This window comes from Oryctolagus cuniculus, chromosome 10 (assembly GCF_964237555.1).
Source record: "Oryctolagus cuniculus chromosome 10, mOryCun1.1, whole genome shotgun sequence".
NCBI classification, from domain to species: domain Eukaryota; kingdom Metazoa; phylum Chordata; class Mammalia; order Lagomorpha; family Leporidae; genus Oryctolagus; species Oryctolagus cuniculus.
The window spans coordinates 60,137,532-60,153,202 of NC_091441.1; the positions used below are offsets into that span (position 1 = coordinate 60,137,532).

The window sequence follows — 15,671 nt, forward strand, 5'->3', positions numbered from 1 at the left end:
TCCCTACAAGGACTTGGGCTAGCGGGCCCCGCCCTTCGCCGCGCCCTGGAATGTGCCGAGAGGCCAAGCCACAGGACAGACGCAACCATCCGCCGACCCGAGGGGGGGACGGAGAGTTCCACTGCAAGAAGAATTACAAAAAAACGAGAAAACTCGGGAATTATATCCAACGAGCCAGAACACACCCTCTATTTTCTAAGTCGCTCGCTTTATACTTGCTTCCCGCGCACTCGGTCAATATTGCGCCTGCTATCAATCACACCGGCCACCTCCCTCCCGGTTACCCTTGTGTTAAGTCAGGCCCATTCTGTCGGCCAGGAATGGTGACTGGGCTTCCTTCCGGTTTGCAAAGCAAAGGCCGGAAGTGTTGGCTTGTAGCTGCTCTCCGTGTGGCAAGGTGGTGGTGGCCGCAGCGAACGCTTCCCCGAGGCTCTCTGGTTCTCGCGCGTGTGTAGGGTGAGTGGTGCTCGCGGGAGGGCGCGGGAGACCCAGCTCGTGCGCTCGTCTCTGCGGGGCGGCTGCGACAGCAGCGGCCGTCCGCCGTGGTTCTCCGGCTCCGGCAGGGCACCTGGACAGGTGTACCAACCGGACTCCCGGTTACGAGCCGGGGGCTAGCTTCGGGATGGAAGGCCGCAGGCGGAAGTGGCCCCGACTCTCACTTCGCTCCTGTGCCCAAACTTGGGAGTTCGGGAAATGTGGCTTAGCTCGCTGGCGCCTTGAGCTTGGGCGACTGCCGAGCCCGCGAAACCCGAGACCCAGGGCGCTGACTCCGGGACTATGTTTAGCTTCTAACGTAAATTTGCCCGATTCCAGAGCGTTTGCGCAAAAAACGGAGCCCACTGTTCCCCTAGCTGCAGCTGTGCAAGTGCGTCTGGAACTCAACTTGGATTTCGGCACCCGTAATCGGGACTTTGCTAAGTGATATATGGACAAAAAGGGGCTTGGGGTTTAGTTTGCGGCTCGGGCAAAAACTCCAAAATGCAATACCATGTCTTGGGTGTAGACTCAGGGCTAAGTCAGTTCTCCAAAGAAGTGTCGTTTATGAAAGCGTGTGTCTGTTCTTGAGCGAACTGGAAGAGAAGTACGCGTTCAGATTAGATATTAGCTTTTTAAATGCAAAAAGTTTCACATGTAAACATGAAGAAGGCAAATATTTCTTAAAATTGCTGTTATCTGTTTTGTGGTCCGGAAGCACTTTGGTAAGAGTTACTTTGTCTAGTGGTAAGAACTTTAGGGTGTGGCAGTCTTAGAGAACTGGTCCTACTCCCAACCGGAAGTTTGAATAAGATGTGAAAACTTGGTTTAGTTAGACCAGAAGCACCAACCTGAAAACTAACTTTAAAAAATTGTAGTTAGCGCTAAAAATTACTTATCTTGAAAAAAAAAAATGGATTGAGATGGTAGATTTGGTCCGGATTTGGAAAGCGGACCAAATTCTGGATGCTGCCACATGCTTGCTAAAATGGGAGTTTTTCATTAACGAACATATCATATTTCCTGAAATAGTATCGTTTGTTCTGTCAAAAACTCTAGATTATTTTATATTTATTACCATTTTACAAATGGTGGACTCTGGGTTTTTTAAGTAAAGCAATCGAAAGTATATATTAGCATGGATTATCCCTATTTTATGGATTATGTAGGTTTTTCAAAATCTCTTTCTGGGTTCCTAGTCCTGAAAAGTCTTCTGGCTGCCCTTGGTGTGTGGAGAGAGAGCATTTTTTTTTTATATTTTTTTTAATTCATTTAATAAATGTGAATTTACAAAGTGCAACTTTTGTATTGTTGTGGCTCCCCCCCCAACCTCCCTCCTTCCCGTGGCCCTCCTCTCTCCCACTCCCTCTCCCATCCCGCCCTTCATCGAGTTTCATTTTCAATTACCTTCATATACTGAAGATCAACTTAGTATATACTAAGCAAGGATTTCAACAGGCTGCACTCACACAACCGCACAAGGTATAGGGTATTGTTCGACTAGTAGTGTTGTTTTTAAGTTTCATAGTAAAACACATTAAGGACAGAGATCCTACATGGGAAGCATATACCCAGTGACTCCCGTTGTTGATTTAACAATTGGCACTCTTATTTATGACGTCAGCAGTCACCTGAGACTCTAGCCATGAGCTGTCTAGGCTATGGAAGCCCCTTGAGTTCACCAACTCTGAACTTGTTTAGTCAAGGCCGTACACAGTGGAGGTTCCTTCCTCCCTTCAGAGAAAGGTGCCTCTCTCCTTGATGGCCTGTTCCTTCTGCTGGGGTCTTGTTCACCAGGATCTTTCATTTAGATTGTTTTTTGCCACCGTGTCATGGCTTTCCATGCCTGTGAGACTCTCATGGACCTTTTAGCCAGATCCGAATGTCCCAAGGGTTGATTCTGAGGCAGGAGTGCTGCCATTCTATGAGTCTGCTGTGTGTCCTGTTTCCCCCACAGGATCATTGAGAGAGAGCATTTTTGAGGATGTCTCTGTCTTGTGTTTCTCCCACCTCTTAATCTAGTCTGAGATATTCTTGGTTTTCGTCTCTCCTTTTGTTTTAGCCCATAATGATTCATTTAGCCTATCAAGCAAAAAAAAAAAAAAAAAAAAAGCCACAGATTCTTTGCTACCAGCATTCCCTCCTCTGACTTAGAAAGTCGTGCTTCTTTAGGTCTGTAAACTGGATTTCCTCCTCAGTTCGTGGCTGCCCTTCATTCCCTTTCTTGTGCCTCTGAAGTCCTCATATGTTTTGTAGAAGCCTGCTTTGCAAGTCACCCTGCTCTCAAATTTTTTTTTTATGATATAGTTGATTTCTTTGAGTTACAGAGAGAGGTAGAGACAGATTTTCCACCCGCTGGTTCACTCTCCAAACGGCAGCAAGGCTGGAACTGAGCCGATCTAAAGCTAGGAACCAGGAGCCTCTTCCTGGTCTCCTACCTGAGTGCGGGGCCATCTTCTGCTTTCCAGGCGCAGTCGCGGGGAGCTAGATGGGAAGTGGAGCAGCCGGGACTCCAACCGGTGCCCAGGTGGAATGCCAGTGCCTCAGGCTTTAACCTGCTGTGCCACAACGCCGGCCCCATTGCTGTCAATTTTCACAAGACAAATACCCCTCCACATCAAAGATCTTTCATTCAATCCTTCAAAAATGCTCAACTTTGAGTGAAAATCTTATAATTTGGAAATCTCAGATGCTTACCTGACCGTCTTCCTATACATCTCAAACAAAGAATACTTAATTGATTATGAAATATTTCCAATCTTATTTCATCATTTTTTTAAACTTACTTGAGAGTTGTGCATTTGTTGAAGTCTTGTTATATGAACAGTTGGGGAGAAAGTAAAATTTGTAGCAAACCAGTCATGGCAAAGAGGACACTGGCCATACCAGAAATGATTTACTCCTTGTGATCCTGATTTGAATCCTACCCATGTTTATTCTACTCATTCTTTGAGTTCGGTAGAAAATAGTCCCACCACAGGATTATAAAATATACTTATTTTAGAATAACTGCGAAGCTGGACTTCTGCTAAAAGGCCGTTTTGAAACCAGAAAGGTCAGAAACCAGCCTTTTTGAAAAAGGCTCAGATAGTCACTTCCCTAACATTACACTGTTGGTTTCTGATATAATTAACTACCTTGATTTGTTAGCACTAAGCCAAAAACCTGAATCTTTTAATTCCAAACATATCATGTACTTTTTAAATGATAGTTTTTTTTTAAGTCTCTCCTTCTCCTATCCCAATCTTAAAGAAACCCATGAAGATCTTTTCTGCATGCAGAGTGTTTGAAAATCATGTGCCACCTTATGAAGTATTTTTCATTATTGCCACACATTGTTTTGGCTTTAGAGTCATACCTTTGGAATGAAAACTATGGGACTCATTTCCTAAGTTGAACCAATGACCACATTTCTTGATAGTTGTCTCCTCAACTATATTTTAAGCTTCTTGAAGATCAGAAACATGTCTTAAATTTCTTAATTTTTAACTAGTATTCAGCAGTAATGACATTTGATACACTTTAGCATAATTAACTGGTCATAGTAAAGTTGATAAGATTAAGTATTGAATGAGTTAAAGAAAAGTTCTGTGTGAGACCAGTCAGTTCTGATGGAAAAAAACCTACTTTTTAACTTTGAAAAATGTCTAGTGCATTTATAAATTTAAAAAAAGCATGATTAAAAGAATACAAAATACATCAAAATTCAAAACCACACAATGAACTTAAAACTTTACAGTCAAAACTGTAAACACATTTTTAAAAAGGAATCTAGAGGACCCTGTAGTAACCTGAGATTTTGTAGATTAAAAAATTGGTCTGTTAACCATTTGAGTTGAGCTCTTATTATAAGTTTCTTTGTTCTTAAAGTAACTGACATTTCTGCATTATCAGGGAAAGACAATGTTGTCAAACAAAACAGTATTTTTAAAGACAAGCAAAGGCAAGCCATGTCTAAAATATTCGAGAGTTATAAACTGGTAAATATGTACCACTTATTGGGCCTCAGCCACTTACCCTAAGGCTTTGAGTGCATTTCAGAGATGGAGGAATAATACTTCATAACTCCTTGTAGTTTTTAAAAACAGCACTTTGAATTGAGAGGAAAAACAGTAGCTCTACATAGTTTAGATGATAATGGGATTTATTGCCTCCCAAAAGTGTAGAGAATGAAAATACATGTTCTTGAGTGCTTTAGATAAGTCATGAAAGGCATCCACCTAAAAATATGTAAAGGAAACAAGGAAATTCAGGGGAATATACATAATCATTTCTGTGTGGTGGATGGTATATCTTTCCAACAACACATTCCAGTGTGTTGCCAAGAGTGCTATATTGGATGGACTGGAATTTGTGACTACCCTGTGGAATTTCCTGCTAAAATCTGAAGACAGATAACTTAAAAAATTTAAGGCAGAGTTTTCACTTTATTGCCATAATTGAATTTTAGTCTGAGTCTTGTATATTCAATTTTTTTAAATTCATAGGAAACCTTATATTCTATGGATCACTCTGGAGTGCTGAGTTCTAGGTGGTTCATTCTTTGCAGTCCATAGACTTTATTTTTAGAGCAAGGGCATAGTGTTTTGCCACATCATAGCTAAATGTTGTTTTCAGAACGTAAGCTTTAAAATTGTTGTCCTGGTCAAAGAGTGATATCAGTGGTGCCTATTTTAGACCAGTGTGGAAGAATATAACTCAATACTTGCCTGACTCTGGCTGGTCAGAGATTTTGCAGACTATCATCTCCACCCCAGCTCTGAAGGATGGTATGGTAGAATTTTATTATCCAATGACTATGGGATTTTAAACTTCAAACAGATTTTTATAGCCTAAAGATTGAGAGATGAAAGAGAGATTGTCTTTTATTTTAGGTATTATTAGATGCTGTATTTTTCAACTTAAATTTTAAAGGAACGAGTTTAGACACTTAGGGAGCAAAGCTGTTGTCTAAAGCTTTTTAAAAACTAAATTGCTTTTAAAAACTTGTACTTTGATTTCTGTTTAGAGGTCTTAGTTATTTCAAATGATTTAGTGTGGCTCTAATGCGAGAAACTGGTTTGTGTTTGGATAGAGTGCAGTGTCTATAAAACTTAATTATAGATGAATTAACTTCAATTTTCTATACCTTGCCATTAGTCTTTCAACAGATACGTTTCCTGAGCTACTTGGAGTCCAGAAGACAGGGTACAATGAGAAAGTTAGTTGAAAGGGGAAGAATGATGTTTGGCATTAGAGGTTAGGAGATAAAGCCCTGTTCCATTATTTAGTCCTCTTTCCTGCATCCTTGCCTTTTTCCTCCCCATAGAATGGTCAGCTCGTTTAGAAGGCTACAGAAGGATGGCCCTAATGAAAATGAGTTAGTATTTCTCGACACCCCTTTAACACTGTGGTATAAAACTGGTACTGTTTCGCAGGTGCCTAACTTCTGAACTCTTGTATTTTTGTTTTTACTAAAAGAATAGATTTGGTTATCCTGTGTTAGGTTAGACGGTAGTACTGGGGATTGTAATCCTATTGATAGGCTGTGAGCTTTGAGTTAATGTTGGTTGTAGTTTGGAATATGAAATTAGTGATGGGCCATTTATAAAACTTCACAACTTACATGGTGTGTAAACGGAAAGCATCAGTCTAGATGGTTTTGCTTAGTTGAGAGGTTGTTAGCAAGTGGTATTATTCTGCTAAAGAGACATCACTTTCCAGTTTAAACCTATCAGGAGGACTGATTTTCAGCCATTGCTTTGACTCAACCTTAAGTAATTTTAGATGTTGACTTTTTCCCCCTTGCATTTCCTTTCCTAATTAGGACTTAACCACCACCATGTCGAGCAAAAGGGCAAAGACCAAGACCACCAAGAAGCGCCCTCAGCGCGCCACGTCCAATGTGTTTGCCATGTTTGACCAGTCACAGATTCAGGAGTTCAAAGAGGCCTTCAACATGATTGATCAGAACCGAGACGGTTTCATTGACAAGGAGGATTTGCACGATATGCTTGCTTCACTGGGTAATGCTCAGTTTTCTTCTGAACATATTGGATAGAATTTCTATAATACCTCTCATGTTTATGTCATGAGTCTTAAAACTCTGACTCCAGTCTGATGAGTCTACTAAGAATCAAAGTCTAGAGCAGTGTTTTCCACTTGGACTACCTGCAGGGGCCGTGTGTGTGTGTAACAATGCTGATTTTGGTTGTGAAAAAAATATTATTTCTGTAACATTGCAATTAAATATACAATCTTCAGACTTTTAATATAAGGCTATATTCATTGATAAGACTTTTTTCCCAAATCTTTTTGCCATCATGAATGCAAACAGCAAACTGTATGAATGATATTTTCTCTTTCTAAAATGTTTACAATACTTAATAGTTGATATTTTTATAATGTACTTATGTTTCCTGCCTTCTTATAGGGAAAAATCCAACTGATGAGTATCTGGACGCCATGATGAATGAGGCTCCAGGCCCCATCAATTTCACCATGTTTCTCACCATGTTTGGTGAGAAGTTGAATGGCACAGATCCAGAAGATGTCATCAGAAATGCTTTTGCTTGCTTTGATGAAGAAGCAACTGGTAAGTCAGAGGTAACCTTTAATTACAAAGTGATTTAATTGTTAGTTTTAATAACTAAAATATACAGTAACTTTTAAAATATGATAACACCCTCACGTTATATCACCCCTATTTTAGCTTATTTATAATTTACTTTGCTGCCTCCTCTCTTAAATATTAATAGTTTCCAATTTAATAAATTGCATTTGAGCATTTTGGGGGGTGCTGTATTCTTTTATTAGAATGCTAATTTCACGAGCGTTGAGGCTCTCAATAAATTTGTGATGAATGAAAAACGTTTATCATTGGGTGAAGTGTAAAATGCTCTAGATTGTGGCACCAGCACAATCATGTGTCAACAAGGAATCTCTCAGCTGTAAAATTACTTAAATCTGATATCTAATCTCTATTTTAAAATAAACCCAGCAGACCTTGGGCTCTGTAATCAGACTGCCTGTTCCAAATTCCTCTTCGGCTACATAATAGCTGTATAATTTTGGACAAGCTACTTCTCTGAACCTTTGTTATTTGTAAAATACGCAATAGTATTACGTACCTCATAGGGTTGTGGAAATTAAATGAAGAAATGAGGTAAAGTATATAAAGTGCTTAGGATACTGTCTGACAGAGTTAACTCTCAAAAACAAAATGTTAACTACTTAAATGCTCAATGTTTTTAATGGACAACATATAAGGGAATATTTTCTAAGATTCCTAACTCACATAGTGTGGCCATGTGTTTGTGGACAAGGAAGGCATGAAGGCATACCTTTTGGTTATATGCATTTCTTGGAGTTTTTTTTTTTTTTTTTTTTTAAGATTATTTATTTGATAGGCAGAGTTCAGAGATGCAGAGAGAGAGAGACAGAGAGGTCTTCCATCCGCTAGTTCACTTTCCACATGGCCATAATGGCCGGAACTGAGCCGATCCTATGCCAGGAGCCAGGAGTTTCTTCCCAGTCTCCCACACAGGTGCAGGGACCCAAGGACTTGGGCCATCTTCTGTTGATTTTCCAGACCATAGCAGAGAGCTGGATCAGAAGTGGAGCTGCCAGGACTTAAACTGGTGCCCATATGGGATGCTGGCACTGCAGGCAGTGGTTTTACCCGCTATGCCACAGCGCCAGCCCCTCTTGGACTATTTTAAAGACTGGGTGGTTGTCAGGGCCTGGGGTAACCATAGTCTCCTCACTCTGGGTTTCAGTGCTCTCCATAATATGGCCTGTCTGACTTTCAAGTAGACTGCCCTCTACTCTTGTGTCATTTTATACCTTCATTACAGACTGCACAATGCATTATTGTGCTAACTTAACCTCCACCATTTCTTCCTCTTTGCCTTTCTCATCACACCATTTTTCCACTGAGCCTTTTATAATCAAAAGTCTTAACGGTTATCTCCTTAAGGGGTAGGATGGAGGAAAAGGCAGAGGAGACTGGCTTTTTCTCCCCTGAAGACATTAGTGTATTGCTTGACTGTTGTACCGTGAGCATTTTTTAATGGAAAAGAGTAAAACTGAAAAAACCAACTGTTGCCACAAACTCATTTTAGTAGTCATACCCATTAGTAAACCATGTTTGTGATTTTTAAAAAAATTATTACTTGAAAAGCAGAATTAGAGAAAGAGGGAGAGACAGAGAATGATCTTCATCCTCTGGTTCACTCAAACAACTGCAATGGCTAGGGCTAGGCTAACAGAAGCCAGGAGCCTGGAACTTCTTCCAGGTCTCCCAAGTGTGTGGCAGGAGCCCAAGCCATCTTCTTGGACTATCTTCTTCTTTGCCAGTCACCTCATTATCAGTATATTAGGTTTTTAAAATTTTTTTAATTTATTTTTTAAAGATGTATTTATTTATTTGAAAGGCAGAGTTACAGAGAGGCAGAGAAAGAGGGAGAATCTTCCATCCATTGGTTCACTCCCCAGATGGCTGCAATGGCTGGAGCTGGGCCTATCAGGTGCAGGGGCCCAAGCACTTGGGCCACCTTCTATTGCTTTCCCAGGCCATAGCAGAGAGCTGGATCGGAAGTGGAGCAGCCAGGACTCGAATTGGCGCCCATATGGGATGCTGGCAGTGCAGGCAGCAGTATACCGCTAAACCACAATGCTGGCCCCAGTATATTAGTTTTTTCTTAATATATATATTTTTTAAAATATATATTTAAATATAAACATAAAAATATGATAAATAAATAATATAAATATATATATATTTAAAAGGTAGGATTACAGAGAGAGGGAAAGAGAGAGAGAAAGATCTTCCATCCACTGGTTCACAATGGCTGTGGCTGGGGCCAGGTCGAAGCTAGGAGCCAGAAGCTGCTTCTGGGCCTCCCACATGGATGCAAGAGTTCTAGCACTTGGGCCATCATCCACTGCCCTCTCAGGTGCATTAGCAAGGAGCAGCCAAGACTTAAGCTGGTGCCTGTGTGGAATACCTGTTGCAGGCAGCAGCTTTACGTGGAGCAGTTGGAACTCAAACCGGCACCCATATGTGATGCAGGTGCTGCAGGCTGGGCCTTTACCCCACTGTGCCACAGTGCCAGTTCCCTATTTTGTTTTGTTTGAGACAGAGTGCTCCCATGGGCTGGCTCACTTCTCAAATACCCACAGTGGACTAGGCTGAGCCAAGGCTAGAGCCAAAGCTGAGATCTGGGAATTCAATCCAGGTTTCCCATGTGGGTAGAAGTGATCCAACTGCTTGAGCTTTTACCTGCTGCCACCCAGGGTACATTCCTGCATTAGTAAGAAGCTGGAGTTGGGAGCCAGAGGCAGGTTTTGAACCTAGGCACTTCTGTGTGAGACACTGGTGTCTTTTGAGCCAGGCCAAACATCTTCCCCGAGGTTTTTTTTGTTTTTGTGCTCTAAGGTGATTCTTAGGCAGGTTTAATGAGAATGCTAGAATGAAAAGTTCAGAAGAAAAACAAGCCTTTTGGCTCACCACCAAAAGTTCCTGCTGCCTAGCATAGTGTCTGTGCTATAGCTAATGCTGGGCCTGGTTCTGCTTTGCATATATATGTTAGATTTGTAAACATTTAAAATCTCCCATTATGTGTGAAAAAACCAAAGTTGGAGGTGAAGTGAGATAGATGAAATAACATAGCTTTTTAGAAGTGAGCCTGAGGACTAGTATTCTCCCCTGTAGCATTTTATTGATGTTTGTGGTATGGTATTGGCTGTAGTGTGGCAGGATGTAAAACTTGCTCTGAGAATAGGTGTAATCATTCATGCTACTTTGAGGAACCCTGAGGCTTGGATTCCTTAGTCACACTTCATTACTTTTGTTTGGGCCTAGGTTTAGTCCCTGTCATCAGAAGCTAGAGGTGGCGCAGATTAGTTGGTGGAGCAAAGTAATGCCACTGAGCAGCTGGGCATTTTGCATCCTCTGCTGAAGCTGTCGTAAGCAGGTAGAAACCCTACACTTCATAAATTCGTGTTAAGCTCATAGAACATGCTTAGTGAAGTGTAGATGGTGGCTGTAATTAATCCTCAGGGTGGTATGTATTCTGATCTCGTTTTTTATTCACTAGGCACCATTCAGGAGGACTACCTGAGAGAGCTGCTGACAACCATGGGAGACCGGTTTACAGATGAGGAGGTGGACGAGCTCTACAGAGAAGCTCCCATTGACAAAAAGGGGAACTTCAATTACATTGAGTTCACACGCATCCTTAAACATGGAGCGAAAGACAAGGATGACTGAGAGAACTTCATATTCCAGCCAAATGTTCCTTGTTGCCACTTTGGGTATTTCTGAGATTTTTCTCTTAGAGCCTGTTGCATGCCGTTAGCTTTACAGCTTTTGCCTTTCTTGTTGTATTTATTCTCAGCCATTTTGGGCACATGTATCTTTATAATCAGACTGGAAATGGGACTTTTTGTCATTTTCAGATTAGAAAATAGGGTAATTTAACTTACCACCCCTCCCATAACTGTAGTCTATACAGAGTTGATATATTTTTTCAGAGAAAGTTATCCATTGAGTTTTTTCTGAACCATCATTAAACTTTATGATAAAATACCTGTTTGTTTAAACTTCTTATTTGTCAGAATTGGCTTTTGTTATAGTTGCATCTTTCAAAGAAAAGTAGATGAGGTAAATCCTAGAAAATGATATGGCTGTTAGACCTCTCCCAAATTCACTCCAGTTTTCCTAACAATCCTTTCTCCTCTATTGCCTGTTCCAAAGAAATCTATTTTTAAGTGTGTTAAGTAGTTTCCTACACTTCCAATTTAAAAAAAAATTTCCTCTGGAATTTGAATATACATGGTAGTTTTAATAGCTTTAAGTCCTTGAGTTTGCAACATTCCTGATGTATCTGTTTGAAGCCTTTTAAAACTGTTTTAGTCCCAAAGGTTCTGCTTTTACCAAAAAGATAGATTTTGGTGTTGGATTTCAAACTGTTAGAAATATAATGCAGTTTTTTTTTATTGTAAATAGTGTTTTTTTTTAAATACAATACTTACTATTAAAAGACCATACTTGTTATGAAGAGAGTCATCCTAATCCATGTAAGAATTTTGGACATTCCTGACCTGCCCATAGTCAAAACAGCTGAAGCTGCATGCCAGGGAAAGTGAGGTCATTATTTCAGTCCTAAAAATAACTTCTGCTGTTTGCAGAAATGCAGTTAATCAGGGAGTGGTAGATAGTTATATTCTCTTTGAGCTTCAAAAATTTAACTGTTAAGGCTTCATGAGCTGTAAACTATTTGAAACAGAAAAAGTTGGTCAAAAAGAATGCCAATTAACCTACCAAGATGAGTAATTGACAATTACTTTAATAACTTCAAGTTTTATGCTTCTACTAACAAGACTATCCTTGGACAAAACCATGACCTCATTCAGTAAGCAATTACTGAATGCCTTCTGGAAGCTGGCCTTTATGCTCAGTAGGATGACTGAGCTACATCCTTTAACCTGGAAAGTCAAACAGGAATGAACTAACTAGTCCTTACCCCCTTCAAGAGTAGAATCTGCTTAATTCTTTTTTTTTTTTTTAATTTTTTTTTTTTTTTTTTTTTTGACAGGCAGAGTGGACAGTGAGAGAGAGAGACAGAGAGAAAGGTCTTCCTTTGCCGTTGGTTCACCCTCCAATGGCCGCCTCGGCCGGCGCGCTGTGGCCGGCGCACCGCGCTGATCCGATGGCAGGAGCCAGGAGCCAGGTGCTTTTCCTGGTCTCCCATGGGGTGCAGGGCCCAAGCACCTGGGCCATCCTCCACTGCACTCCCTGGCCACAGCAGAGAGCTGGCCTGGAAGAAGGGCAACCGGGACAGAATCCGTTGCCCCGACCGGGACTAGAACCCGGTGTGCCGGCGCCGCTAGGCAGAGGATTAACCTAGTGAGCCGCAGCGCCGGCCATCTGCTTAATTCTTTGCCTTTTTTCTGTCCTTAATTTCACTCAGTGGTTTAAGCAAAATATTTTTTTCAAGCTGTGGCCATTTTGCTAAAATTCTTTGATGAATTTTCATTTCAATTGAAAAGCTTATCACTTCTGTTTTATTAAGAAATCCCATGAGGAACGAATAACAGCATTGTTTCCACTACAGAAAAAAAATGTACTACTGAAATTAATTCTGCCATACCCCTATTTCCATTTTAAGTAACTGCTTAAAGAACCACCCTGCATTAAGAACAGTGGATGGTCTACCATAAATGAAATATAAGTCCCCTTAATTTAGTAATAGAATTCTCAGCTTAGTAACTGGGCTTTGTTTCAGCAAGGTTGATTACCAATAAACAGCTGAAGTCCCTTTGCTCAGACAGTGAGTTTGATTGAAAAGCTGGTCTCTAAAAGTTTCCATGGTGAAAGTCATATTTGAAACAAACTGTTTCAAAAGTTCTGATGAAACCAGCCCAGTGAGGCAGCACCAAATCTGCTTGCTTATGATTGTATTTATTTGGATTTCAGGGCCCACCTTTTATTTTATCAAAGGACCTAATATCAGAGAGCAGGAATTCAGTGCTACCAGGGAACAAAAGAAGGAATGATGGACTGTTAGAGACAAGTAAAAGCAAAATCGGAGAAGGGAAAGGTTACACGGAGAGAGGAAGGACAGCACAAGGCCTAAAACCTACATTAACAATCAGAAGATAAAGGTTTGGAAAGTTAAGTAGAGCCTCCAAAACAGTATTAATGAAATCAAGTTAACTTTGAGAGTGAAGAGGTTATCAATATTGTCAGCCACAGAAAAGTCAAATCTGGTAATGTTTATGAGGCCACTAGATTTGGCAAGTCCTTGGGCTTCTGGTTGAGCTATTAGGTAGAATTTTGATTGCAGAAGCCACAGTGTAAAACAGCATAGTGTATAATGCTTAGGTTTGCTTAATGTCCCTTGACCTATTTATAAAATGAATGTAATGCTGGTTCATAATAGAAACAAAACTTTTTTTAAGATTTTTATTTATTTGAGAGGTAGAGTTATAGACAGAGAGAGAGAGAGGTCTTCTCTTCGCTGGTTCACTCCCCAAATGGCCGCAACGGACGGAGCTGCGCCAATCCAAAGCCAGGAGCCAGTTGCCTCTTCCTGGTCTCCCACTCGGGTGCAGGGGTCCAAGCACCTGGGCCATCCTCCACTGCTTTCCAGGGCCACAGCAGAGAGCTGGACTGAAAGAGGAGCAACAGGGATTAGAACCGGTGCCCATATGAGATGCTGGCGCCGCCGGCAAAGGATTAACCCAGTGCGCCACGGCGCCGGCCCCGAAACATAGTTTTTAAGGAGTATTTTATTAGAGATGCAGAGTTCACTCTCCCAAATGTCCACAGTGGCCCAGGCTGGGCCAGGGCCAGGGCCAGAGCCAGGAGCCAGGAGCCAGGAATTCAGTCCAGGCCTCCCACATGGGTGGCTCTGATCTAACTACTTGAGCCATCACCTGCTGCCTCCCAGGGTGTATATAAGCAGGAACCTGGAATTGGGAGCAAAGACACAAAACCAGGCACTGTAATATGGGATGTGGACGTCCCAAGCGGCATCTTAACTGTATGCCAAATACGTACCCCAGAAACATGCTAATGTATTAAGCAGCATTTTCATGATTAAGAGAAGCATGGGTTTGCAGTAAGATTTGGTTGAGAGAATTCCACCTTGAGTACCTTTGTGTCTTTGGGCAGGCAGGGACAATAGCAAAATGGTACAACACGTGTTAGGTGTACAAATAGTAGTTATTCTGCTTACCAGGAGGCTAATGAAAAGAATCCTGAAGGGAAGGCAAGGTCAAAGGCCTATCTTTAAAAGGGGGACAAGACAAACTAGAAGGAAAATGAAACAAAATGGATCATATCTAGGAGATAGGAAGGTTGGATAGAACTTAGAGCCCATTTAGGGTTATCCTTAAAAAAAATAAAGACGCATACTACCCGAAGGATACATGGAAATAGTTTTGCGGTAGGTGGTTAAATAAAAGGCTCGGGTTGGGAGAAAGGTCCATAGAAATGCCTGTCAGTTTACCTAGTACCTAGCAGATGCTCAAATAGTTGACTTCCAATTTTCTGAGCAGCTCCAATGTGTGTCTCATTAATTCTCCCTTAAGTGTACAATTCTGCAGCCTGGTTATCTTTCCTGCTCTTAAGGGATTGTTGGAGCTTAATCTCATGTTGAAGAAAGTTTGATTTTCCCCATGCTGTTTATCCCATTTCCATTAGCTCCTCCTACTTCCAAGTACCCGTACCCTTTTATACTTAATATCTCTATGCCTGCTCAAATAGTAAGTCATGCCTTTTTTCTAATACTTAACTATATACATTTTAGTTATAATGAATTCATAGTATTTTTTAATATTTCTTAAACCATTTTTTCATGTTTTAGCATAGCTACTTTTGAGTATATTACTTTTTCAGCCATTCTTTTTAATGACCACAGTTATCTTTGACATAGATATACCATAATTTCAATTCCAAACATTGGATATTTAGATATCCAGCATTTTATAGCTTTTGAGTACAGAGAAAACAATATACCTTAAAATTATTTCTTTAGAATTGTGCTCTCCAGTAGAGCTTTCCGTGACGATGGAAGTGCACTGTGCTGTCCAGTAATGACATTAACCACATGTGGCACTGAGCATATGAGACTATCTAACCCAACCCGAGGAACTGAAGTTTTAAAATTAAGCCACATGCAGTTAGTGCCTATTGTATTGGATAGCACACTTCTAGAAACTTAGATACAGAGATCACAGTTAAAGGGCAAGGGTACTTCAAGAAGTTAACAGAAAATGGAATTAAGTTTATTTTGGTGCAAAAAATTGAAATCCATGCATATGAGGGTCTTTAAAAAGTTGTGAAGTCTATTATGAAAAAACAGGGATTTCAAAATTATTTTTGCTCCAAAATAAACATCTTTTAATTCTGGTTTTTCTCCAAATTTATGAAGTATCCTTGAATAGTCAAGAGTGAGTCCAGCTATGCTCTGAAGGGGGAACCAAGGTGAAGGTTTCTGGGGTGGTAAGATCATGCTTGGAAGAGCTCTGAGACCAAGACCAAATCGCTCTTTCTGGTGAATGGGAAGCTTAAACAAAGCCTTCGAACCAAAGGGCAGTCAGGGTTAAGGTAAATAATTTAGACCAAGGTGTGATTTTGGCTGAGGCCCACATCAGCATCATCTGCATGCTACCTAGAAATGAAAATTAGCCTCCATCCCCTGCTTACT

General features: G+C 40.8%; 1 protein-coding gene across 2 annotated transcripts; it reads left to right on the forward strand.

Moving 5' to 3' along the window:
• Positions 1 to 32: 32 nt before the first annotated feature.
• LOC100346112 (myosin regulatory light polypeptide 9) lies at positions 33 to 11,044 on the forward strand. Of its 2 annotated transcripts, none has more exons than XM_070050419.1 (4): positions 33 to 456; positions 6,281 to 6,479; positions 6,887 to 7,048; positions 10,554 to 11,044. In XM_070050419.1, exons 2-4 carry the CDS (start codon positions 6,296 to 6,298, stop codon positions 10,724 to 10,726), a joined length of 519 nt encoding a protein of 172 aa, XP_069906520.1. In that variant the 5' UTR covers positions 33 to 456; positions 6,281 to 6,295; the 3' UTR covers positions 10,727 to 11,044. The 2 variants fall into 2 exon arrangements, with proteins under 2 accessions (XP_069906520.1, XP_051708080.2); XM_051852120.2 differs by lacking the exon at positions 33 to 456 and adding an exon at positions 5,029 to 5,243.
• The last annotated feature ends 4,627 nt before the right edge of the window (positions 11,045 to 15,671 follow it).